Below are 25,059 nucleotides of genomic sequence, written 5' to 3'. Positions count from 1 at the left end.
AAGGAGCTACGCACAAAGTGCCCTGCACTGTTCTAAACACTTTAAACGTATTAGCCTATTTAATCCTCAGCATGCGCTGGTGAAATAAGACTATTCTCACTGTGCTTTATGCACGAGGATCCTCAGGCACAACCTTGAATAAAGATTCAAACATTGATAAAGTCAGATATCAAAGCCCACATTCTATACCACCAACCTAAACTGTCTCCCCAGTGAGAATTAACGCTGCCCTTTCTTCCAATGCACAGTGCATTTGGCAACCATTTCATTTTGCACTGCCTAGTACAAGAATGCTTTTTTCCTTACTAGATGACTCATACCTATCCCAAGAGCGCTACGAGACACCCAAAAGTCTCTATAGCTCTTTTCTGGTTAAGTAAAACAAGACACTCAACTACTATACAGATGCTCCCAACATTACTTAGATTCAACTTGGAGAGAATCTTAAGAAGTTCAGGAGAGGGCTAGGGCTGAAATTAGGTAAGATCACTGACTCAAATAAATATTAATCCAAAGCACAGTTTCAGATATTCCAGTTACTCTATATAGTACTTGAAAGCCAGAATTCTATCTTACTAAATCTCATCTCTGCAACTAGTACCCATCTATATTTTGGATGTAGTGTTTCATAAATGGTTATGGAACTTCACAGAATCCAATGATCAACACTTGAATTCCCCAGTCATCATTAAGCAAATATTATATATGACAAGTTTTTCTTTCAAAATCGGATATTATCCATATTTAAGACTTCTCATTACCTGTAGCAGTGTGTGATTGTGATACAGGATAGATTCTTTCCATTCCAAGAAAAGGATTCAGACGCTTTTCCCGCTGCAGAGGAAAGACCACTTTGGTAATAGCATTAGTGATTCTTCTCCACTCTAATATCAAGCCTGGTAAAGGATGCAATGCCTTTAATTTATTTAAAACATCCTGCCAAAGAAATATAATGAAGTAAGATCAGATTCCATAGCAAACTAGACTCTCTTTTAGGTAAATAATATAATCTCAGAGTGAAACTTGCTAACTCCTATATCTACAACTTGAAATTACTGTTTGGGTTTTTGGCAATCACCATCATAATAGAACTGTAATAACTATAGATGGTAAAATGCAAACATGTTAATGCTGAGTAATATCAATTTAGATCTACCTTAAAAAAAAAAATCAATGTCAACTTAGCAAGGTACTATAACTGCTTTGCCTCACCCCACCCAAGAAGCTGTATCATGTCTTTCCTTTGTCTATATTTTCCTCCTCTATTCTCAAGTGATTGGAAGTTTCTCATCATGTTTTTTTTTTTCCTTTTGCCCTAATACTTTCATCATTTCCATATCAAGAAAGTCAGAAGACATTACTCTTTAAAAATTTGAAATTTCCATGCTACAGAGTTCTGGTAAACTGCTAAGAAATAGGAACTTGTGAGGTTCTTAGAAGGCCAATGAGATAAAACAAAAAGTTTTGTTACAGAATGAAACTGTGTAAACTTCCCTAGGGCAGGGAATGATAGTTAATAACTAGTTAATGATAGTAGGGTCAAAATTCTACAGAATGGCAACTTGGACTGCTCTCTCCATGGCTGTTATGGTGGTACTTTCTACTCTTATTATTCCTTTGAAAATTTGTTCAGTAAAAATGTAACAATAAGCACTTTCTCTCTTCTCTCCCAAGCATACAATTTCCATGGACTGTAATTTGCACTTTTACTTTGAAATTAGTAGATCAGATTCTTAAACTCATGGAAAACTATTTTGCCCTATAATTGAAAAAAAAATGTTTTGTTTGTAATGGCTGGGTTTTTTTCTTTTTTAATTCTTCCACACCTTTGTTCATGTTCCTACTATACAAATTATATTATACTTCAAGTCCAAGAGTACCAGATGTCAATAATTAAATAATGTCTATAGATCTGAGTTCATAAACCATTATACTGTTTTAATGATAGGAAGGACACAACTGATAAATTAGATTATGGTCCAGATTTTCCACAATGGAATGTCCCTGCAGTTTTTGCAGGGAGCCAAACCACGAACAAATTTGTTTTTATCTGGTTACATTCAAATGGTGGGCTATGCTGGATCTTGGCTTCATTAGCATTCTTCCAGGACACCAAGATGCTAAAAGTAATTCAAATTCTGCCCTGTAACTGTCCCAAAGAGCACCTTACTAGTGCTGAACTGTTTTCCCAGCTTTAGCTTGCGTCCATTGTCATTCCCTCTTCTGGTAGAACCCAAAGTTTTCTTGTTGTTTTGGTTTTTTATTTCTCCATTTGGTGGCAACTTCAATTCCAAAAATAAAACCTGCAAGAAATTAATGCTTCTTTAGTCAAGAATCAAATCACAGGGGCACCTGGGTGGCTCAGCCGTTAAGCGTCTGATTTCCGCTCAGGTCATGATCCCAGAGTCCTGGGATCGAGCCCCGCATCGGGCTCCCTGCTCAGCGGGAAGCCTGCTTCTCCCTCTCACACTCCCCTTTCTTGAGTTCCCTCTCTCGCTGTCTCTCTCTGTCAAATAAATAAATAAAATCTTAAAAAAAAAAAAAAAAAAGAGAGAATCAAATCACAAGCACTGTCATTCACAAAACATTTTAAAAAGTTATTTGAGAAAATCCATACATTTCAATATGGGTTGGGAGAATTTTTTATAATACACTAAATTACATTATCACATTTAATAAATAATGACAACGAAAATTTGTATATCAAGTAAGCTACCTATACCCTAAATTAGGCACTTTAAGATTAATACCAATAACAGGCTTTTAAACAGTCAAGAACACTAGAATGTATACTCTGTGTGCTGAACAAGTGATAAATAAGCTATTGACATTGAGGCTTTAGGCTGCTCTGAGGACTGTGAACTCTCCTAAATACCCCTCAATGTGGTAACCAACATGGCTGCTCAATCATTTAAGCCTCAGCAAGGGTCAACATGGGAGCCCTTGTGGCTATCATATCACAAAAATCAAAGAACACTGAGGTAGAAAGGGATCCAAAAAGCCATCTACTTCCACCACCATAAGGGTAGACCCTGTGAGACCCTGGACACAAAAAGTCAGGAAAAGTTGGCCAACCCAATGTAGCAATCAATAATCACAGCTAGAGTAGCTAATAAGTACCTACTGAAGAAACTCAGCCTACATAGGACAGGGATCCAGGTTCTGGGGCAGAAGGAATATTCCATGTATACCTAAAATCACTAGCTCAATTTACAGGGCTTAAAACTCAGGCAATTCAGAATACTATCTACTACCTCCATTCATTCATTTGTATACCTTGAGTGGGCTTTAGTGAACCTTGGGTTATTTTCCCACTAATAATCCTAAAAATTAAGATCATTTGCATTATATAAGAATATTGGCCACGAGTTGGGCAAGGGGTAGAAGGAAAGATCTGCCTGTGCTTCTGTAGAATAGCAGTGATGACAGAAACAAAGATCTGGTTCTAATTTTAGTAATGGGAATAACTGGAGTCTTAGGTATGAAAGATACTGAAACTTGCTATGGACGTCAGTAACTATTTTTCCGAAGAATTGTGTTATACAGGGTTACATGTGTAGGGATCAGGGTTGTCATATATAACAAATAAAATTATAAGATGCTTAGTTAAATTTGAACTGCATGGGGCATACTTATATTAAAATATTGTCCACTGTTTATCTGAAATTCAAATTTAGCTGAATGTCCCGTATTTTATCAGGCAACTCTAGTACAGATATCAAAGAGAATATGAATGGCAGGATAGGAAAGAGAATCAAATAACTCAATAAGAAAATGAACAATTATTTTTAAAATAACAATAAATCAACAATCCCAGGAAGAGAGACCTACCATAATTAGGACAACTCAAAGATCTCAAGTTACATATTTATAAGCTCTTTATCTTAGATTTCTGTTTTTAGTGAAACCTTCAGAATTGTGAAAACTCAATATAAATTACCTCTCCAGGTCTCAATGAATATATCTGTCTGTGAACTGGCTGAGTGCAAGAGGCACTAATATTTATTGAGCACTTACTATATGTCAGCCATCATGCTGGGTGCTTTAACATGTGTCATCTCATATCATATGTACAACAATTCTGTGACACATCTGAAAGGTTTACACCAGTTGGAGAAACTTGCTTAAAATTACTTGGCCATAACATAGAAAAAGTAAGAATTAGAACCCATAGTCCTCTAACTCAAAAGTCCTTTTTCTTTCCTCTAATTCATGCTTCCCTCTGGAGCAGGGATCAGCAAACTTTTCCCCAAAAGGTCCAGATAACAGATATTTTCAACTTTGCAGGTTTTACTGTCACAACTTCTCAACTGTGCCATTATAGACCAAAAGGAGACAAAGACAGTAAGTAAATGAACAGGTGTGACTATGTTCCAATGAAATTTTATTTACAAAAACAGGTGCCAGGCCAGATCTGGCCCACAAGCTGTAGTTTGCTGATCCCCACTCCAAGGAAGTGCCATCTAAAAGAACTTTTTGCAATAATGAAATTGTTTTACATTTGCACTCCCCATTATGGTAGCCACTTGCCACATGTGGCAATTGAACATTTCAAATGTGGTTAACACAACTAAGGAAATGAATTGATATATTTTATTTCTTAATTAATTTAAATTAAATAGCCACAAGTGGCTAATGGCTCCTGTATTGGACAGGACAGCTCTAGATGATTAGTAATATCCTGTCCAGTTCAAAGATTCAACTTAAAATCACCAAGGTTTAAATAGTCAATGTGTGAAACTATTAGATTATTTTAAATATAACTTCCATTTTAAAATGAAGACCTAAAAACAAGCCATTAATATCAAAGGCCTTTTATTCTGGCCTAGAGTTTGGTCTAGGCCTATGGCTTTAGTATCTGAATCACGAGGGCATGGATTCCCCCAGGCCTACTTGTGCTGAAATTCAGAGATCCTCTGTTTTTCATAAGGTCCCTAAGTAATTTCATGTGCAGTCAGTTGAGTAATGGCTGGGGAGTTCTGAGCTAAAGAACTCAAAAGAAAATATTAAACAAACAAACAAAAGGCACTACTGAGTTAATATAAATGTACCCTCTGATTAGGAGAAACAAAATTTCTCATTTTTTTAAAACATACAACCCTGTGGCTTAAAAGAGGGGCATCTTTTCTTGAGTATGTATAACATTTATTGAGCATTTACTATGAGATGGGCACTATTCTAAGTGTTTTACATTCATCATTTATTCCTCACAACAACTCTATGAGGTATGTCTATCATAACACATTTTACTGATGTAGAACTTGAGATACAAAGAGTTGATGTATTGCCCCAAGGTTACAGGGTTAGTAAGTGGAGGAGATAGGATTCAAACCCACGAAGTCTGCCTTGAAAGCCTGTGATCTTCGCAACATGCTACACTACTGAATCGCATCTACAAGACACCTGAACTTCAATGCTATCAAGTCACGCACCTGTCTTTGTAACCCTTCTACAACAAACCAACCACCCTTTGTGAAGTGCAGGGAGAGGAAAGAATAGAATGCCAACCTTTGAAAATACAAATAAGAGTAAAGTGTATCCAAATTTATATTAAGTTTATAAAAATCTTATTTAGGTTTAAAAGGGCGAACAATTCCCAAAATTCCTCTTTCATTAACAACTGAGAAAACTACCTAATTTTATTTTTCAAAAAAGGATTTTGGGGTAAGGAAGGGGTGAGAGTTCATGAAATTACTAACTTCATGGAGAAACAACTACACTGTTATATAACGACCACTATGGATGTTTTGTTCAACAAATATTTACTGAGTAACTCCTCTGTTCTAGGCAAATCTCATGGAGCATACATTCTAGGAGGCTTCTTTACTACCTTGCTATTCCATAAACACACATATAACTTATAAATTAGAAGCTAGAACACTCTATCTCCAAAGTACTCTGATAACTAAAATTTTTTTTAACTGATCTTTGGCGTTTAGGCAAACACATTTAGGAAATACACACACAAATAATTTTTAACTCTAAAACTCCTCATTCCCATGATACAACCTCAGCGATGTCATCTGAACTGGTGAAGGAAAAACTGTGTCCGGCTAGTTCATAGGCCTGAGTCTCGATTGCATCCAGCTTGGCTTGCATTATGTGTTTCTGGCTTTCACATTCTGCAGTACTAAAGCCAATTCCATTTAGCTCTAGCAAGGCCAAGCAGTACTGAGAGGGCATTTCCACTTTACAGAAAACATCTGGAAGAAAAAAAGAAAACCAAAACATCCATTCGTCAGCTAAGTGACTAGATTAGCATCACCACCTAAACGTTTACACATGGGATTTTTCTAGGCAAATTCAGGGATGCTACCCAAGCTATTTTTCAAGATCCAGTCTCCTGAGCAGCACTCTCAGACCAACAAGAAAAGGCATAAAAGTACTTCCTACTTTCCTACTTCACCACTAGACTGTTACCTTTGTCTACATAGAGAACAGAAAAACTGGCAATCTTGTGAATAGTCTGGATTGCAAGAGGCTGCCTTTCTCCCAAGATAATGTTTCTGCTTCTACTCTTGGCAAGAGCAAGAGAGCCAATCTTATCTGCTAAACTGACTATAATGAGTTAATCTCCAGAAATTATTTCCAATATTCCTGGTTCCATGATACGCATGCTTGCACAAAGAACTAAAAATGGAGGTTTCTTATTTTCCAATGCTCTTACCAAAGAGTAAAGAAAAAGATTCCTGAAGTAAGAATCAGAGTAGTTTTCTATCTGCTGACACTTCTCAACAGAGCAGTCATTCTATATCAGTTTTTCCAGTATGGTCATTGGAATATTAGTCTCAAAGATACTCTAGGAAAAGGGTGGAGTTGAGAGACACTGTGTACTGTGAGTTCCAGTGTTTACATACTGCTTTTGGATATTCATCATGCCTGTTAATTTAGTAAAGGCTGTGAGAAGACCTGAAGCAACGATGACTAACTGAAAGTCTGAAATTATTTTACCACAAAACCCTTTATTTTATGTAATACTTATTAACATCCCGAAAAGTACATGTCCATAGAATGCACTTTGGGAAATAGTGTCCTAAATCATTAAGAAAAAAATCCATACCAAAGACTTCAGCCTCCAGTACTATGGATCACAAGGACTCTGAACAACTCTGGCCCGCCCTCCCGTGCTCCACATACACACATTCTTTGAGGCATTGCTGGTCTCAACCAGCAGGAGAAATGTCCAGGGACATCCACGACACCCCTTGCCCCCAAGAACAAACAAGCAAATGAGAGCTACTGGCCTTTAATAGTTAGGAGGAATTAATAGGCAGTCAGAACCTGGCTTTAAAGGCCTGGACCCCGAGCAGAAATTCATGGGATGTGGGACCAGAAAATCAGGAACTAGGGTCAGAATAAGAACAGTAAAAGCAGCAGAGTGACATGGAGTAAGCCTGGATCTGTAGGCAGTAGGAAGGAGCAGTATTGTCATAGGAATGAAATCCCACAGCCAAAAGGTTGAGGTGATATAGATCTTCAGAATAGCAACAGGAGAAGCTAATTCTCAGACTTCTGTTCTGAACCAAAACTCTCAAGGGAGGTTATTGTGGTCCTTGGATGTGGTGTACTTTGGTAAGGAGCAAAAACTTTCTTGAGGAAGGCTTTCCCCAAGTTAGGCCTGAAGGGCTCCACTGATCAAATCCTGCATGAACTCACAAAGACTATGAAAAATACAAGACAGCAAGGAAATACAAGGAATATTCAGCAAAAACAACAAACGGCAGATGTAGACCCATAAGAATCACAGATATAGATTCATTAAAATAGAATACAGAGCACAGCTATGAGTGAACTATTTACAAATTTAAAAGAGATGAATAGAAACAAAGTAAAACAGTAGGAAAATGTACAAATATATCAATAATCATAATAAATTGGTAAAATTATTTAAAAAATTGGTAAGTTTGAAAAATGAATGAATAAGCTATGCTTTGTTTATAACACACATCTAAAGCATAAGGACCTAGAAAGGTTAAAAAGAATAGAAAAAATATGAGGCAAATATTCAAAGAAAATTGATGCTGCCACATCCATTCTGGAAAACAAACTAAAATTAAAAGTTATCTTAGTGGTAGAGCTGCTCATAACATAATGATAGGTTTAACTCATCAGGAAGATAAATCAATTTTAAACATGTATGCATCTAATAAAATGGTCTCAAAATATATAGCTTAAATATAGTTAATAGTTAAAATTGATTGAACTACAGTGAAAATTAGATACAAAAGTTTTAAACAATAACCTTGACTTATAGACATTTATAAAATTCTGCATCCAGAACTAGAATACACATTCTCTTATGTATACATAGAACGTTTACACACAGTTCAGGATTTAGGTCACAAAGCAACTTCAAAAATTTCAAAGAATGGGTATTACATAATCGTTTTTTAGTCACAATTAAGTTTAAATATTAAAAAATACAAAATAAAACATTTCCAAATATTTGGAAATTGAAAAGCAATCTTCTAAATAAAGTATGAGTCAAAAGTGTCATAACAGAAAATGTTAATAAATATTTAAGATAAAATGAAAACATTACATGTCAAAATTTGTAAGACATAATGCAAGTAGAGCTTTGAGGGAAATTTACAGCCTTTAATACCTAAATTAGAAAAGAAAAAAATGATTTGAAAACTAATGAGTTTAGTGTCATACTTTTGAATTTAGAAAAAGGGCTGCAAAATAAAGTCAGGAGAACTAGAAGAAAAAAGATAAATGTTGACAAAAATTTAAAAAATAGAAAAATAAAAATAGGAAAAATCAAAGGCAGAAGTTGGTTCTTTGAAAAGACTGAAAAATTGGGTAAACTTCCAGTAAGATCAAACAATAAATACGGTGAAAGAAAAAGATAACATAACAGATAAACCACAAATGTATTTAAAAAATCAGCAATAACTTAATGACAATAAATTTGAAAATCTAGATGAAAGGGATAATCCTTAAAAATAGTTCATTATAAGAATATATAGTAATGTTATAACAATAATATAATAAAAATATAGTTTACCAAAACATAAAGATATAATTCAATAATCTTACAGTTATTAAAAAATTAGAGTAATGGTTAAAAATATTTCCACAAAGAAACAGTTTATAGGCAAACTCTACCAAAATTTCAAGGAACACATCATTTCCATGATACATAAACGCCTCCTCAAAAAAAAAAAAAAAAGAGAGAGAGAGGTTATATTTATCACTCATTCCATGAAACTAGAATAGTTTTGTTACCAAAAACAAAGCACAAGAAAGAAAAATTACAGCCATTTTATAACCGATGATGGCAAAGTTGAGACCATATGAATCAGCAATATTTCTTTCACATTGCTGTTTAGAGAGTAAACGTATATACCATTTTGGAAAACAATTTAGCATTATCTTATAAAGTTGAATATTTCCATTCTCATGACAGTAATACCACACTCAAAAGAAATTCTTGCCCACAGGTACTAGGAAACATGTATATGTGTGAGAATATGTCTACTGAACTACTTATTATAGAAAAACAAAAAAACTAAACAAAATAAAGCAAGAACAGAAACAACCCAAATATTCATCAACAGTAAAATGGACAAATAAATTTTGGCACACTCGCACAGTTATATATTACAAAGCAGTGAAAACTAATAAATTATAGATTCTTGAAATAAAACACATGAATCTTATTAACATGATGCTGAGTAAAAAAAGTCCCAATGTGACAGGTGTTTTATAAAGTTCAAAAACAAGCAAAACTAAATAATATATTGTTTGGACTTATATATATACATATATATATGCTAAAATTTTTTTAATTAAAAAATAAAATTTAAAATAAAAAGGGAACAATAAACAAAACTTGAATGTGCAAGAAAGGAGGAGCACATAGGTAGACACAAATGTCTATTAATAGTGTGAGTTAACAGGTATTATATATTAAAATAATAATAAATACTAAGAGGACCATACATGGACCAATGATGACAGTGTACGTGAAAGAAAGATTATGACAAATACAAATCTGTACAGCTGAGATCTACTTTAAAAAAGAGAGAAACCAACTCACTTCATCCCTAGAAAATCATCAATGTTCAAACCACTCTGGAAAGAACCTAATTATCCATGTGAAGAGACCAGGATACTTAGTCCTGAGTCACACTAAGCAAAGTCACATTATTATTAAAATTTAGTCACACCCAAACAAAAATCAGACCTCTAGTGGGAGAAGTCAGCTGCCAGAACATACCCACCCAACAGGCAAGAGAATGAGAAAAGAAAAAGATGAATATTCTATAGATCCTTCAAGCACATCCTGAAATAATTATTTCCAAATAAAATTTGACACCTGTTTACGTTCTCTCTAAAAACTTTATCTCAGTGTGCTTCAATTCTATGGACTCTTTGAATAAGAAAGCCTCTGCACTGTACAAGAAGGCATTTAATATCTCCTGGCCACCCACTTTTGAAAATTTGCATAAAAAAGATTTCAAGGCACACTGAAACTGTAAAAGTTAAAAATAACAAATCTAGAGGGTTTCTTATACTTTTCTGGAAAGGAAAACCATAGTTTTCTTTTTCTGTAGTTGAAAAATTCTTTAAGTAGTGGAAAAGTTCCCTCCCAAAGATATTGAAAGATTTTAATTCTGATAATGGGCAAAAAATGTTCATAAAAAGTTACAGACTGGGGGTGCCTGGGTGGCTCAGGCATTAAGCGTCTGCCTTCGGCTCAGGGTGTGATCCCGGAGTGCTGGGATTGAGCCCCGCATCTGGCTCCTCTGCTCCGCTGGGAGCCTGCTTCTTCCTCTCCCACTCCCCCTGCTTGTGTTCTCTCTCTCGCTGGTTGTCTCTCTCTCTGTCAAATAAATAAATAAAATCTTTAAAAAAAAAAAAAAAGTTACAGACTAATCCATATCACCATCACCAAACGTTACTGTCTGGGAACTACACAGATTACTCAGGACGCCTATCCTAAGGGCAGATGAGGCCAACTGAGAGGGAAAGACAGCTGTGTTCATTCAGCATTATCTCTCATAAACATAGAAGCAGTCCTGTGGCATATGTACCATATACTCCAACTCCTTGGCCTGCCTACACGGTCTTAGAGAAGCTGAGTTTGAAATATTTCAGTGCATGTTCAAGAGCCGCTAATTAATATCGCTTAAGCAGGTCTCCTATAAACAAACAAGTCAGTTTGATCTTTGTATTATTCTACCCCAGTGATGCTGGGGAGAACATTACTATCAGCACAGAGGGCTTATGCTAGCAGTAAAAAGCATCATCATCATCTAACATAGTAATGAGTCCCTACTTTGGCAAACACTGCATTAAGTTTACTCTCATTTAATATTTATAACATTATAAGAAACAGATTTTAAAGAGTGTCAGTAGCTTGCCCAAGGTCTCTCGCTAATAAGTGATACAGCCCACAGTCAAACCTGGTCTGTGCAAATTCATCAGTCTGCTGTATCTAGTATTTATTAATCATGCAATAAACTCATGGTTTAAATCTTCTCACAATGAAGTCAACTTTGTTCCACTTCATTATTTCTACCATAAGCATATGATATGCTGTCTAAAGTCAAGGTACTCACTCTGGGCCAGCAGACTGCACAATAAATCCATGCTATTTATCATGATGAAAAAAAAAAAAATCAAAGGATATTCATCCTTTGCTACAAAAATAACTATTTATAGTTCTAAAAAGAAAATATGTCACTTTTTAAATTTCATGACAGATTAGGTTTTAAGTGTGAATAAAAATCATTGAATAAAGTTCAAATATAAAATTAGCAACAAGTGATAAAATGCCACTAATTCTCTTCATTACAGTAGAGTCTGAGGTATGCAAACTAGAGCCAAACAAGGGCCAGATGTCTGTTTTTATAAATAAAGTTTTATTGGAACACTCATTTTCATATTATCTATGGCTGCTTTTGTGCTGTGATGGCAGAGTTGAATATTTATGATTGAGACTGCCTGGGCAGCAAAGTCAAAACTATTTAATGTCTGGCCTTTTGCCGAAAGTTTGTTAACCTCTGTCCTAGACAATCCAAAAACAGAGTTTGCATTAGAAGTGTGATAAAGAGCGATAAAGACTTGGGATAAAAAGTAGATAAATACAGAACTATCACCAGTCTGTAACAGCATAAAAATGCCGGCAAGGTTGTTTTTACCTTTAAGGTTTTCCTTCTTCAACAAAGAATTGAGTTGATTCATAGCATTGAAGGTGAGAATCGACTCTACAGACGCTCTGTATCGCCCGGAATGCTCAGTGTTGACATTCAGCCCCAGGCTCTGAATTCCTTGTCCAGTCTCTATCCCATCCAGGAGGGGAAGCTCATGAGGAAGAAAACTAGAAACTATGCTGTGAAGAGTTGGCTCCTTAGAATCGGGATCTAGTAACCAGCACGCCACCTAAATGGGTTCAAAGACATTTGTGCACACTTAAAAGAAGAAAATGCTCATTTCTTATCTCACTCATTTTCACTTAATACTAATTCAGTGGTCTTCCCAGGAGAGGAGAAGGAAAGGATAATTGTAAATTATACCAGGACTCATTTTTGGTACTAGTGAGAGCAGTTTTCAAAGAAGGAAAACTTAAGTTTTCCATAGCTATAACATTTCTGCTGATCTGATTCTGAAATGGGCTTGAAATCCAAGTGCCTCTCAGATAATTAAAACCATATTTCTGAAAATGTAGATGGAATCTTCTCCACTAATTTTGGCTAAGCTACTATAATAAAGACGGGCCTATATAAGTTCTAGGTTTTTAAAAAGTTTTCTAGCATTATAAGAAGTGAGACATAAATGTTTTACCATTAAAAGTTTATAACCAGTTTTAGAAAGCCTCTAGGCTTTCCCCTCAGGATAAGGGCCTGCCAAAAGAGCCATCCAACAAATCATTTAATTGCTATTTTTAGCTTCCCTGCCAGATTAGAAGACCTGTAGTTTCTTTTGTGTGTGACTTTTTTTTTTAATTTAAATTCAATTAACATATACTGTATTATTTGTTTCAGAGGTAGAGTTCAGTGATTCATCAGTCTTAAATAATACGCAGTGCTCATTACATCACATGCCCTCCTTAATGTCCATCACCCAGTTATCCCATCCCCCACCGCCCTCCCTTCCAGCAACCCTCAGTTTATTTCATTCGATTAAGAGTCTTTTATGGTTTATCTCCTGTAGTTTCTAACACTAGGTGATCTAGCAGATCAAAACTAAATTAGAATAAGGAAATCTAAGCCCTGTTCATAATTCTGACAATTACATGACTCAATGACTTCTTCTGTAGGTTAAGAATGTGGTTTGATAGGGGAGTGTGATATGGTGAATTACAATAAGAAATATTAATTTGGCGGCGCCGGGTGGCTCAGCAGTTAAGCATCTGACTCAGGTCATGATCTCACAGTCCTCGGACTGAGCCCCGCATTGGGCTCCCTGCTGGGCGGGAAGCTGCTTCTCCCTCTCTCACATCCCCTGCTTGTGTTCGCTCTCTCGCTGTCTCTGTCAAATAAATAAATAAAATCTTAAAATATATATATATATAAATTTGATCTTTCTCCCCATTTCTAGCACAGAAAACCTTTGAAATTTCCTAAACTCTGAGAGAGATAAAGGCATCTTTTGTTATGTTAATGAAGTGGCTTTGGGAATGCCCCTAGGTTACCTAAGGATGGGGGTTGGCTGCCAGAGGAACCAACCCTGTGATTGCAGGGTGGGAACTTTCAGTCTCGCCCTTTGACCTGCTGGGAGGTGCCTGGAGGTTGAATCGATCACCAATGGCCAATGATTTAATCAACCGTGTCTATGTAATGAAGGCTCCTGAAAATCCCAATATGACAGGGTTCGGAGAGCTTTGAGGCTGGTGAACACAGAGGTGCTGGCAAGGGTGTTGTGCCGGAAGCTCCCCTCCACCTGTCTAATTGAATCCGAAGGGGGAAAAGGTCACAGGAGCCTCTCATTTATAGTCAGTTGGTCAGAAGTACAGGTAAGAACCTGGACTTAGAACTGGCATCTGACATCCTCGCCAGATGTCCTTGGAGGAGAGTCCTCAGAATCTCTAGTCTGTAGTCAGTTGGTCAGAAGCACAGGTGTTAACTTGGGCTTACAGCAAGTCTTTCAAGGAGAAAGACTCAAAATAGCAGGCAGTACTGTGGCACTGATGCTTAACCTGTGGAATCTGATGCTATCTCCAGGGAGGTAGTGTCAGAATTGAGTGGAATTGTCGGAAACCCAGCTGCTGTCTCCAGCACTGCTTGATGGTATGGGAAAAACCCTACAAACACATCAGAATTGGTCTCAGAACAACTTTACTTGGTATCAGAAAAGTGAGTCTTGCTAGAAGGGCCTGGCTCACAGAAACATATGGTTTATAAAGAGAAAGGATAAAGGGGTGGGGGATGATGATCCTTTGATCCCTGGATGCCTACCCAGTGACCCATGTATGAAACTGTAGCTACACTACCATTACTAAGGGTAAAAGTTACTAATGCAATTTAGAAATGGTAGACCTACCTCCCAAGGAGTTGGCTCATTGGATATATAAGTAAATGAAAAAAAAGTAAGAACACTAAACATACAAACTCTTGGTTACTGTTATCTGTGATAGCTCAATAAAAGTAAAGGAAAGTGTTGGGTCTGGCCTTGATGGTAAACCAAACTCAGATTTAAGTCTGTCTGAGCTTTAGCCACTAGCCTCAAAGTCAACTGTGCAGGGACAACACAAAGCACCCCTAAGACCTCTGGTCACCAATAAGGTAATCAATATAGGAGGGCAATACCTAGCAACTATCAAAACCAAGGGGTATATGGGGCACCTGGGTGGCTCAGTCGTTAAGTGTCTCCCTTCGGCTCAGGGCGTGACCCCAGGGTGCTGGGATCAAGCCCCGCGTCAGGCTCTCTGTTCCACTGGGAGCCTGCTTCTTCCTCTCCCACTCCCCCTGCTTATGTTCCCTCTCTCTCTGGCTGTCTCTCTCTCTCTGTCAAATAAATAAATAAAATCTTTAAAAAAACAAAAACAAAAACAAAAAACACCAAGGGGTATACAGGATATGACAGAGTTGTTTCATTTTGTGAATCACTATCATCAGCTTCCTGCAGAACCTTTACTAAAATGGATTATGGGAGTAATTTAGGAGTGTTTGGTTTGGGATGCTGCAGAATGGAAGAGCAGAGGGTTGATGTAGGACCCAGAGCTCACTACAGTACAAAGTTGAGTGTATGTGATCCAGACACACGGATGGCTATTCCTATGGGAACAGCTAGCCTGGTGCACAGGATAAAAACCATTATAAACTCTGTTTACCCTGAGAGGGAGACTGTCCCTCTTCTCTTATAAATGCCAAGTGGAACACCCCAGGTGAAACAGCTGATATTCTTCATATGCAAGCCATATGGGACCCCATTATAATAACTGGGATATTTACCTGCTGAAATCTAACCATTACTCACCTCAGGTCATAGTAAATGCTGTGGTTTAAGGTGGCCCCTTTCACACAGGTACCCCATATAACCCTATTGTCGCAAAACCGAGGGACAGTTTGGAAAGCCTCATCAAATTTGCCTTCTTAGCTTCCTCTCATAGGCCTTAGAAATGGTAATAAAGACATTAGGTTTATTGCCAAGAGAATGGGAAGAGGCAGCGGGAGGTCAAGAGACTTCCCAAAAAGGTAGAAATTTATAAAAGATTAAGAAATATGGTGAATATGAAGCAAATATTGACAGGAGCAAGAGAAAGAGAAAACAGAAAGGGAAGAGTCTCAGGACTCACCCCAGCGGGATGGAAATTTTTAGATGGTTATTAAGAAACGTGATGAATACAAGGAGTATTGATGGATTAAAAAAATATTTTAATAAAGCATCACCAAAGGTTGGGTGGGTGAAAGCAACCCCCTTCTAGCCCCCACCATTAAAGGGCCCCAGACAAGACTGCTCTATTTACCATAATCTGGAGAAGTTTAAAAAGCTTAAAGACGTAAATTACAATGAGAAACCTGACCAGCAATCAGTGGTTAGGCAGATTAATCAAGTTAAAGACTGATAAAAGGGTCAGGGTCCCTTGGCTCAACCCTTCCCTGGGGACCCAAAGCCTTTCAGACAAGAATAGCTAAAACTGTCAGGGTGTGGAAAAGTTTCCAGGACTACCAGATGGGAGATCTAGGAACTGTGGTACTAAAACCCATTGGTAAAGCCCTGATTTGGGCTACAGTTAGATTAAGAGAACCATAAAAATGTAATGGTTGATAGGATTATGCAAACTGGAATGTTTAAGCAGATATTATGTAAAGAAGTTGTATCTCTTTGGGGTACCTGGGTGGCTCAGTCAGTTAAGCATCTGCCTTTTGGCTCAGGTCATGACCCTGGGGTCCTGGATGGAGCCCTGGCTCCCTGCTCAGCAGGGAATCTGCTTCTCCCTCTGCCCCTTCCCCCACCTGTGTGTTCTCTCGCTCTCTCTCAAATAAATAAATAAAACCTCGGGGGAAAAAAAGTGATATCTCCTTTACCTAAATATGTTATGGTAGTAAGTGTTATGCCTGGCTGGGGAACACTTCCTCTAACTACCTAGTTCTGTAAAACCAAAACACACTGATGAAGTCCTAATGAAGGTTATAGTTAGAAATGTAAGAGTTGATGGAATTAAGGAAAAGGAAAATTAAGTCTGTAGGAAAATTGATATGTTTGAACAGGCTTTAGATGGGGTGGTTGGGTCTTTACCTGACTGCATTTTGGAAATGGACATTATGTCTAACAGAGGAACGTGTCTCATCATTACTATTGTAAAACTCAAGGCATATAAATCCTACCCTTCAAGCAATGTTAAATGCTCAGTGCGAACCAGTAAGATTGCCTGACCCCACACAGTGTGGAATGAAGCCTGAGTGCTGGTAGGGACAAATTCTTTGTGCAATAGCCCTATGTGGAGACTGGGGCTAATGGCAAGAGCTTGTGAGCACCTTCCAAAAATGACTACTGGGACTTTAAACAAGAGAATTTCCATTTGAAGATATTTACGACCTTTCTATTTGACATTATTAATTGATTATGACTAAAGGATATAACATAATCTTGAAACGTGAAATACCCACACAACATGGGTGATATCTGAGAAATGCTCTAATGGAGTTGGCAGTGCCCAGTAGAGTTCCATAATAAAATGTTAACAGGTTACACAGGATCATGCTGCCTGGGGAATCAAAAAAGAGATACTCAAGAGCAGGGAGCCTCTTTTCTCTTAGGCTTGACTCCGGAATTATGTGAGGAGCTGCTTCTGGATTCTATTGCCACTTGGACAGTGCTCTATAAACAGCTCTTGACTGACTGATAAAAAACTGCTAGGTTTCTGGATGCAGTTCCAAACTGGATGGACAATACCCTGTTTTGGAAAGTTGTTATTCTACTCAAAGAAGAAAACAGATCATCCTGGTGTGCTGAGTTACATGCTGTTTTCCTAGCGGTGATGAAAGAATTGAACAGCTGGGAAGAGGCCCTATGTTTGGGTTTTCATTGGCTCATGAATAATGCCCAACAGCCTGGCCAAAATTCAGTCAGGGCGGCAATGGAGACCTGGCCTGCTAACAGGATGCTCTTACAGGACTGTCCTATGGAAATTTGGGGGTGCATGAAAGTAGGACACATTAATGCCTTTCACAAGAACTCCCTTCTAGGTTTGGAAGGTGACTCAAATTATCAAGCAGATTTCCCTGCATGCCCCTTTGAGATGGTCACCTGGGTCCATGAGTGAGGGGACATGGTTCACTGCAGCAATACAGAGATGGCTGAATCTAGACATATTCCTCTTGTACCCTCTGAGGCACAGAAGGCTAAAATGAACTATTCTATCTGTCAACAAGAGAGTCAGAGACTGCAGATGGTTATTTGGCAGATTCCCCAGTAGGAAGGCCAGGAAGATAGGTGGCAGGTGAGACTAATGCTAGTAGCCGTGGAGAGGTACAAATGGGTCCAGATAGGACTAGACATTGACTCTGGACCATGCTTTGCTTACCTGATTGTAGATGCAAATGCTCTGAGTGCTATAAAAGAACCAGAACAGAAGATACTGCACCAGTTTGGATGGCTGACCATCATTTCTTCAGACCAAAAAACACACTTCATAGCCCATAATGTTCAACAATGGCCAAAGAGATATCCTCAGTACTAGTCTGATAGAGAATTGGAATGGGCAATTAAAATATAAGTTGTCTAAAATGGAGGGAGATAAAGGCAGGAAGGGCTGGCTTATATGCCTTCATGAGTATGTGCCCCCACTCAACATGAATGAATATTAGTGGGGCTACAGGAGTGTTCCCACTGGGTACATTTCTCTGTTTGGATCTGGAGAGGTAAGGACGGGGAAGGTGCTGGTATACTTTCTTCCCCATATCACCTCAACTTTTTTCCTCCTAGCTGATGCAGGGGTCACAGGATCAGGAGTAGAAGTATAAGGGCTGGAAATGGATGATTCCTAAGCAAGAAACTATAATCATGCCAGATGGGGTGAAGGCACAACCTGCCCCATCAACTGCTTCGGAATTGTAACACATAGGTTAAAAGCATATAAGGAAAAATAGTAGCTATAGGTGAAGAAATGAATAAATGTGTTATGCAATGAGGAAAATCCAACATTAACACCTCAAAAGAAGCTCTAAGCAAGAGATGATATTGTCTCTTAGCTCAATTAAGCCAGATGCCTAAAAGGGTGAAGCCATATATTGCTGACACTTCTCTTGCTTTTGGAACCTGGCAACATTGAATGGAAGCCTGGGAGACATTTTCATCTGAACTGAATGGGATTCTAGTAATGTGCCAACTTCTTTGGACTTTTACTATTGTTTTGCTATAATAATCACGTTATGACAACCGTGTTTGAAGACCAGGGGTGGACTGTGATATTGTGACTCATAAGAAATATGTATTTGGTCTTCGTTCTCATTTCTAGCACAGAACTTCTAAAATCCTTGAAATTTGCTAAACTGAGAGGGAGACAAAAAGATGTCTTCTGTTATGTTAATGAGGTGGCTTTTGTAATGTCCTTAGGTCACCTAAGGATGGGGGGATGGTTGTCAGAAAAACCAACCCTGTGACTGGAGGGTTGGAACTTTCAGTCCCACCCTCCTAGGATGGGGGAGCGGCTGGAGGCTGCACCAATGGCCAATGATTTAATCAATCATGTCTATGTATGAAGGCTCCACAAAAACCCAAAAGACAGGGTTTGGAGAACTTCCAGGTTGGTGAACACATGGAAATGCAGGGAGAGTGGTATGTTTGGAGAGTATACAGAAGCTCCATGCCCTTTCTTACATACCTCACCCTATGTATTCTTTATCCGGCTGTTGATTCATTTCCTTTAATATTTTTGTAAAACAAACAAACAAACAGTAATCTAGGGAATAAACTGGTTTCCTGAGCTCTGTGAGCTGCTCCAGCAAATTAATTGAACCCAAGGAGGGGGTGGTGGGAAACTTTGATTTATAGCTAGTGGGTCAGAAGCATAACAACCTAGGTAGGCAGTGTCAGAATTGAGTTGAATTGTAGGATAATCAGCTGATACCCAGGGAATTGTTGGAGGTGTGGGGACCCCCGCCACATTAGAAATTGGTGATCAGAAACATTTTAGAGAATACTGAATAAGGTAGTTTGATGTAAAAGTTGGCAAATGTTTCTTATAAAAGTGAGATTTTAAAAATTAATAGTTTATCTTCTTACATCAAAAGTGTTGTGGTTGACAAAACCAATTATGGAATATTTCAAGTAGTTTATGCAAAAAGTGGTATAATAAATCTGAGATGGTATAGTAGTTTTAATGAGAAACTGGTATTACCCAGATTCTCATTTTGGACTCTGGAACATCAAATTTTTTTGAGTTTTTTTAATTTAAATTCAATTAATTAACATATACTGTATTATCAGTTTCAGAGGTAGAGTTCATTGATTCATCAGTCTTAACCCAGTGCTCATTACATCACATACCCTCCTTAATGTCCATCATCCAGTTACCCCATCACCCTACCCCTCTCCCCTCCAGCAACTCTCAGTTTGTTTCCTATGATTAAGAGTCTCTTACAGTTTGTCTCCCTGATTTCATACTGCTTTATTTTTCCTTCCCTTCCCCTATGTTCCTCTGTTTTGTTTATTAAATTCCACATATGAGTGAGATCATATGATAGCTGTCTTTCTGATTAACTTATTTTGCTTAGCATAATACCCTCTAGTTCCATCCATGTCGTTGCAAATGGCAAGATTTCATTTTTTTTTTTTTTTTTTGAAGGCTGACTAGTATGGAACATCAAAATTCAGTGACAACTTTTTATATCCAGTAAAGGTCAGTTTAAAAACTACATGAAATTTATATGTCAAACAAGCCTAGCTTGAACTATGGAAAAGGAGAGTATCTTCAGTTTATCTGATACTGCCTTTGAAAATCTTTCCCCCCAAAAGCTAAAGAAACTAAGAAACCAAAATTTATCCTATTATTGACTATATTGCTAATAACAACTAAGTAGTATCACATACAAATTCAAAATTAATATTCCATATGCCTCATGTAACCAGTATCAACAGGTGGAAAATGATACCCTTTTGAGAGCTATGGTATCATAAATAAATGTCTTATAAAAATGCATTATACTGTAAAGTGTATGTTACAATAACATAAATTACCCTTTCCTTAATAACTCAGAATCATCATTATGAGAAGTGTATCATGCTTTGCTATTATAATAGTAAAGTTCTCAGAGGCTAGTAAGGTAATCTGTCCTATGTTAAATGGCCCTACTATTCTTCTCAATGTCTTAGGTTTACACATTTTTCCTATTTTCTGCCTCTGTCTTCATGGATATTTGAAACATCCTGCTATCATATATTTAAACCTGACAGTTCTCATTTCATTTCTAATTTACTAAGACAGAAAACTTTAAACATAACCAAAATCAAAAAATTTTTAAATCTCTGAGGAAAGGTATGAACTTTAGTGCTTCAAATTTGTGGAACCTGCTTTTATCTACACAGAGGTATTTGGTGCATCACATTCTGTTCTGGGTAGATGAGATTACTGGATAAAGGAGTGACTACTCTAAAAAATTTAAGCCTCATTGTTGGAGCTAAATAAATACCAAGTCATTTAAGAATTAACACTACACATTAAAAAAAAATTGTTAAGTATGGTAAAAATTAAATAAGACATGAAACCTTAGGATCTTCATAACTTTGTTCCAGGGAGATACCACAAGACAGAAGAAGAATTTTATAGCTCTGGATGAAGTCATAGATGATAATAGAACGTTCTTTATCAGATTCCTCTTGAAAGCAGGATAGAAGGTACCACATTCTCTCTTTCACGGTCAGGCTTGGATCCAGAGAAGGTGGGACCAAACTGGAACTAATTTCTTTAGAAAACAAACAAAAAGTCTTAAGGCAAAAATTACATGCACTCATTTGATCTCTAGAGCAATCTCTAATGGAAAGACTGAAAAGTCTAAGGATCCAGCTCCATGGAACCAATAATTCAGCATGACCTTATTCAGGTCATGTTGGCTACACAGATGAAGTGCTTCGTATTCTAAAAATCAAGGCTTTATTTATTTAGGTGAAATTTTTAAATTTCAAGATTCCTAAAAATAAATGTACATTTCTCAGAATAAGGAGTTAAAGACATAAAAGGTATTTTGAAATGAATTTTAAATGAACTCCTTTTTAAAAAGATTTAGTGTGAACATATAATGTTAGATCTTAAAAAAAATAGAAGCTCAAGTTTCTATTTAACATAACACATTTTCCCTCAAAACAACTGAAAATATTTCATGCTTACTCAAGAACAGGTATTACACAGCATTCTTTAAAATGTTTACTTATTAATTTTGCTACTGTCTAAAACCAATCTATCAGCTAATGCAACAATCTAATGCAACAACTGTAACCAGATCACAAGATATTTCCAGATCATATCCTCTCAGTTCTACAGACATCTACAAAGGCTGTATGATTCAACTACTGTAGTTGATGTTCAGCTCATCACTGTCTCTAGATAAGTTCCAGACCCAATCAATAACATGAAAAAAGTCTGAAAAAAGACTGCTATGATCTAATCTTCAAAAGCAAACTCTCAAGGTGGCCAAGGAGTCCCTAAGTCTCTACTGCCTTCAAGAAGAAAAGATTGTATCAGTAGCCCATGTGATAAGTAAATGGGAGTAAATGTTGTGGTTAAGACATTCATTCTATTTAATATATGAACTAATGTAGACAATAGCCATTATTCCCTCCCCCCAATAATTTTTTAAGCCTAAAGATAAATTCTAGCTAAGTATCAGGAAATTATTCTCAACCAATAGGTCACTATCCTAATAGAGATTATATTAAAATCATATGGTGATTAAGTTAAATAGCAATTAACTTACCAGGATGCTTTTGTTCCTTCTGCAATGAAAAATAATAGGCATCTCTTCCACCCCAGCATACTGCCAGACCAACCACCAGGATGTCATCACAACCTTTAACAGGAACACCATCATCTCTAACAGGGGTTTCCTGAGGTGAGTTAACTAAGTAAATCAAAAGTGAAATAGTTAAAAATCTCAAAATAAAGCCATTAAACTGAATGTTAAAAAATAACAATGATAATACAAGAACTATTTGATTGGCAAAATGTCCAGATCCCTAAAATATGCATTATTTGGATGGTCATTTCTATGTATATATAAGATCTTTCTAGGCTTCCCATCTATTAAGATAACTGTCACTATGAAAAATTTACCAAAGATTTCTTAAAATGGATCTATAATAATGGCTAAAATAGTTATTAACTAAATTTTTTAAAAGCTGCATTTTGAATCGCCATAACTCAAACAGAAATAAAGACCATTTGAATGCTACAAAAATTTTGTAGTGACTTCAGCAATTCCTAACACTAAAAACTTCAGGAAATCAAGCATCTTATTTCTTGGCGAAGAATCAGGTATGATTTTGTATCTGGAATCAACATTTTTTTCTAAAATAAGGCATCTCCAACTTTATAGATACAAGTCAAAAACCAGTCTATCTTATTTGCAATTAGATCCCCAGTACCTTGAAAATAAATGGCACATATCTGTTAAATTTAAGTCAACAATTTTATCCCTCTAACCCCTAGCACAGAGAATGTGCTCAATTTTATGTATGTTGAATGAAAAATGGAAAGTACTAGTCAACACAAAAAGTACATAAAACTTGTCATTAACACATGTGCTCCATGACCTAAGTGTCCATTGATAGACAAATGAATAAGGAAGATGTGGTGTGTGTGTGTGTGTGTGTGTGTGTGTGTGTGTGTGTATACACACACAATGAAATATTATGGTGCTATAAAAAGGGATGAGAACTTGCTATATGAGACAACATGGACATAGAGAGTATTATGCTAAGTGAAATAAATCAAACTGAGAAAGACAAATACCATGATTACACTTCATATGTAGAATCTAAAACAAAAACACAAATGAATAAACCAAAAGCAGAATCAGACTTATAAATACAGAGAATAAACTGTTGGTTGCCAGAGGGAAGGGGAGAATGGGGGGTTGAGCAAAATGGGTGAAAGAAAGTGGGAGATATGGGCTTCTGGTTATGGAATGAATAAATCATGGGAATAAAAGGCACAGCATAAAGAACATAGTCAATTACCCTAATAGCAATGTATGGGGACAGATGGTAGCTATACTCATGGTGAATATAGTGTAATATATAAACTTATCCAATCACTATTTTGTACACCTGAAATTAATATATCATTGTGTGTCAATTATACTCAAAAGAAAAAATTAAAAAACACATGTTCCATAAATTAAAGATGAAATACTCAAACTTTTATGAACAAATTCATTCATAAATACAGAGATTTAAGAAATCTAATCAAATCTTTGCTTTCCACAATAGGTTGTCAAGCTGATGACAGCTATTCCCATAGTACAAAATCCTTATTGTCATGAAGTAAGACAGGAATATACATACATGGCATTATTTGACAAAAGGTTCAAGTCTCTTAAAACCTGGAAGGGCTCCAGGAGGCTGTGGGGTGAACATTTTGGCAAAGAATTCATGAACATCAGTTGGAGATACAAGTCTACTTGAGATAAGTACTGAAACATGTAGCTAATGTACATTAAAATATAGTGCCTTTTTTCTATGTACTTTTGTGATTATATAAGTGAATAAGGATATTACAATTTAATAGAAAGTAATTCATGAGCACTGATGATTAATAAAAACCATGATGCTATACCATTAAGATACCAAAAAAGGCGATCCTTGTTCAAAATACATATTTTAGTTTTTATAAACTTATATTCTAATATTACTATATTATATATAGTCACATATATATACACACAAATATGTGTGTGTATATATATATATATATATATATATATATATATATATATATATATATGATTTTTAATGGTAAATCTTAGCATACTCTAGCACCAGATATGGCCTGGAGTTGAAGAAGCAGAGACAGATAGGTGACCTGTGTGAAGCCTCATAAAGTGAAAAGGATAAGGAAGGCAACAATCAAATAGAAGAGCTCCATGGCCTGACACAGGGCAAAGTCCAGAATAGCACTGAAGAAAGAGCTGCTGTTTGAGAGATGGATTCCTGATATACCCAATGATCAAGCTGCCAAACGGTGTTCTGGTGCTGGCCCTGGAGCCAGCCACAACTGTGGTGGCTGCAGCAGCAATAAGCTTGGCTGCTATATCCTTGTCCTGAGAGAAAAGACTGGTCTGGAACTCCCTTTGGACCACCTAGTGTGGGGATCTACTCTAGGAAGGCTGTTTAGGTGGGATCTGTGGCTTAAGAAGAAAGAGGCAGACACAGCCTGATTAGACCACAGCTACAACCGTGGGCCAAGTGAATGAGTAGTGCCTTGGTGGTCTGCATTAGTTCAGTATCCCAGCTTGAGCTTTTTTTTCTCAGGGCTCGGCTCTCATACCCACATGTCCTGGAGTCACCCATCCCTTATACCAGATGGCAACTATTATTAATCTAGTTGCGTTCAACCATAAAGCTGTGCTACAGGTAAACCCACATAGAAGAAACTTTAATTAAACTCTG

The 25,059-nt window shown here is 36.9% G+C and overlaps 1 protein-coding gene across 1 annotated transcript in view; it reads right to left on the bottom strand.

The window, feature by feature from the left end:
• POLQ (DNA polymerase theta) overlaps positions 1–25,059 on the bottom strand; it is a 120,153-nt gene that overhangs the window by 37,666 nt on the left and 57,428 nt on the right. The window contains exons 17-22 of the mRNA XM_026494458.4: positions 22,368–22,511; positions 21,163–21,359; positions 12,153–12,393; positions 6,010–6,203; positions 2,166–2,303; positions 762–936 (exon numbers count right to left, since the gene is read on the bottom strand). Of these exons, the coding sequence (XP_026350243.2) occupies positions 762–936; positions 2,166–2,303; positions 6,010–6,203; positions 12,153–12,393; positions 21,163–21,359; positions 22,368–22,511 (1,089 nt within the window). The remainder of the gene's footprint in view (positions 1–761; positions 937–2,165; positions 2,304–6,009; positions 6,204–12,152; positions 12,394–21,162; positions 21,360–22,367; positions 22,512–25,059) is intronic.

This window comes from Ursus arctos, unplaced genomic scaffold, assembly GCF_023065955.2.
Source record: "Ursus arctos isolate Adak ecotype North America unplaced genomic scaffold, UrsArc2.0 scaffold_4, whole genome shotgun sequence".
NCBI lineage: Eukaryota > Metazoa > Chordata > Mammalia > Carnivora > Ursidae > Ursus > Ursus arctos.
This window is presented reverse-complemented; position numbering and strand designations above follow the sequence as displayed.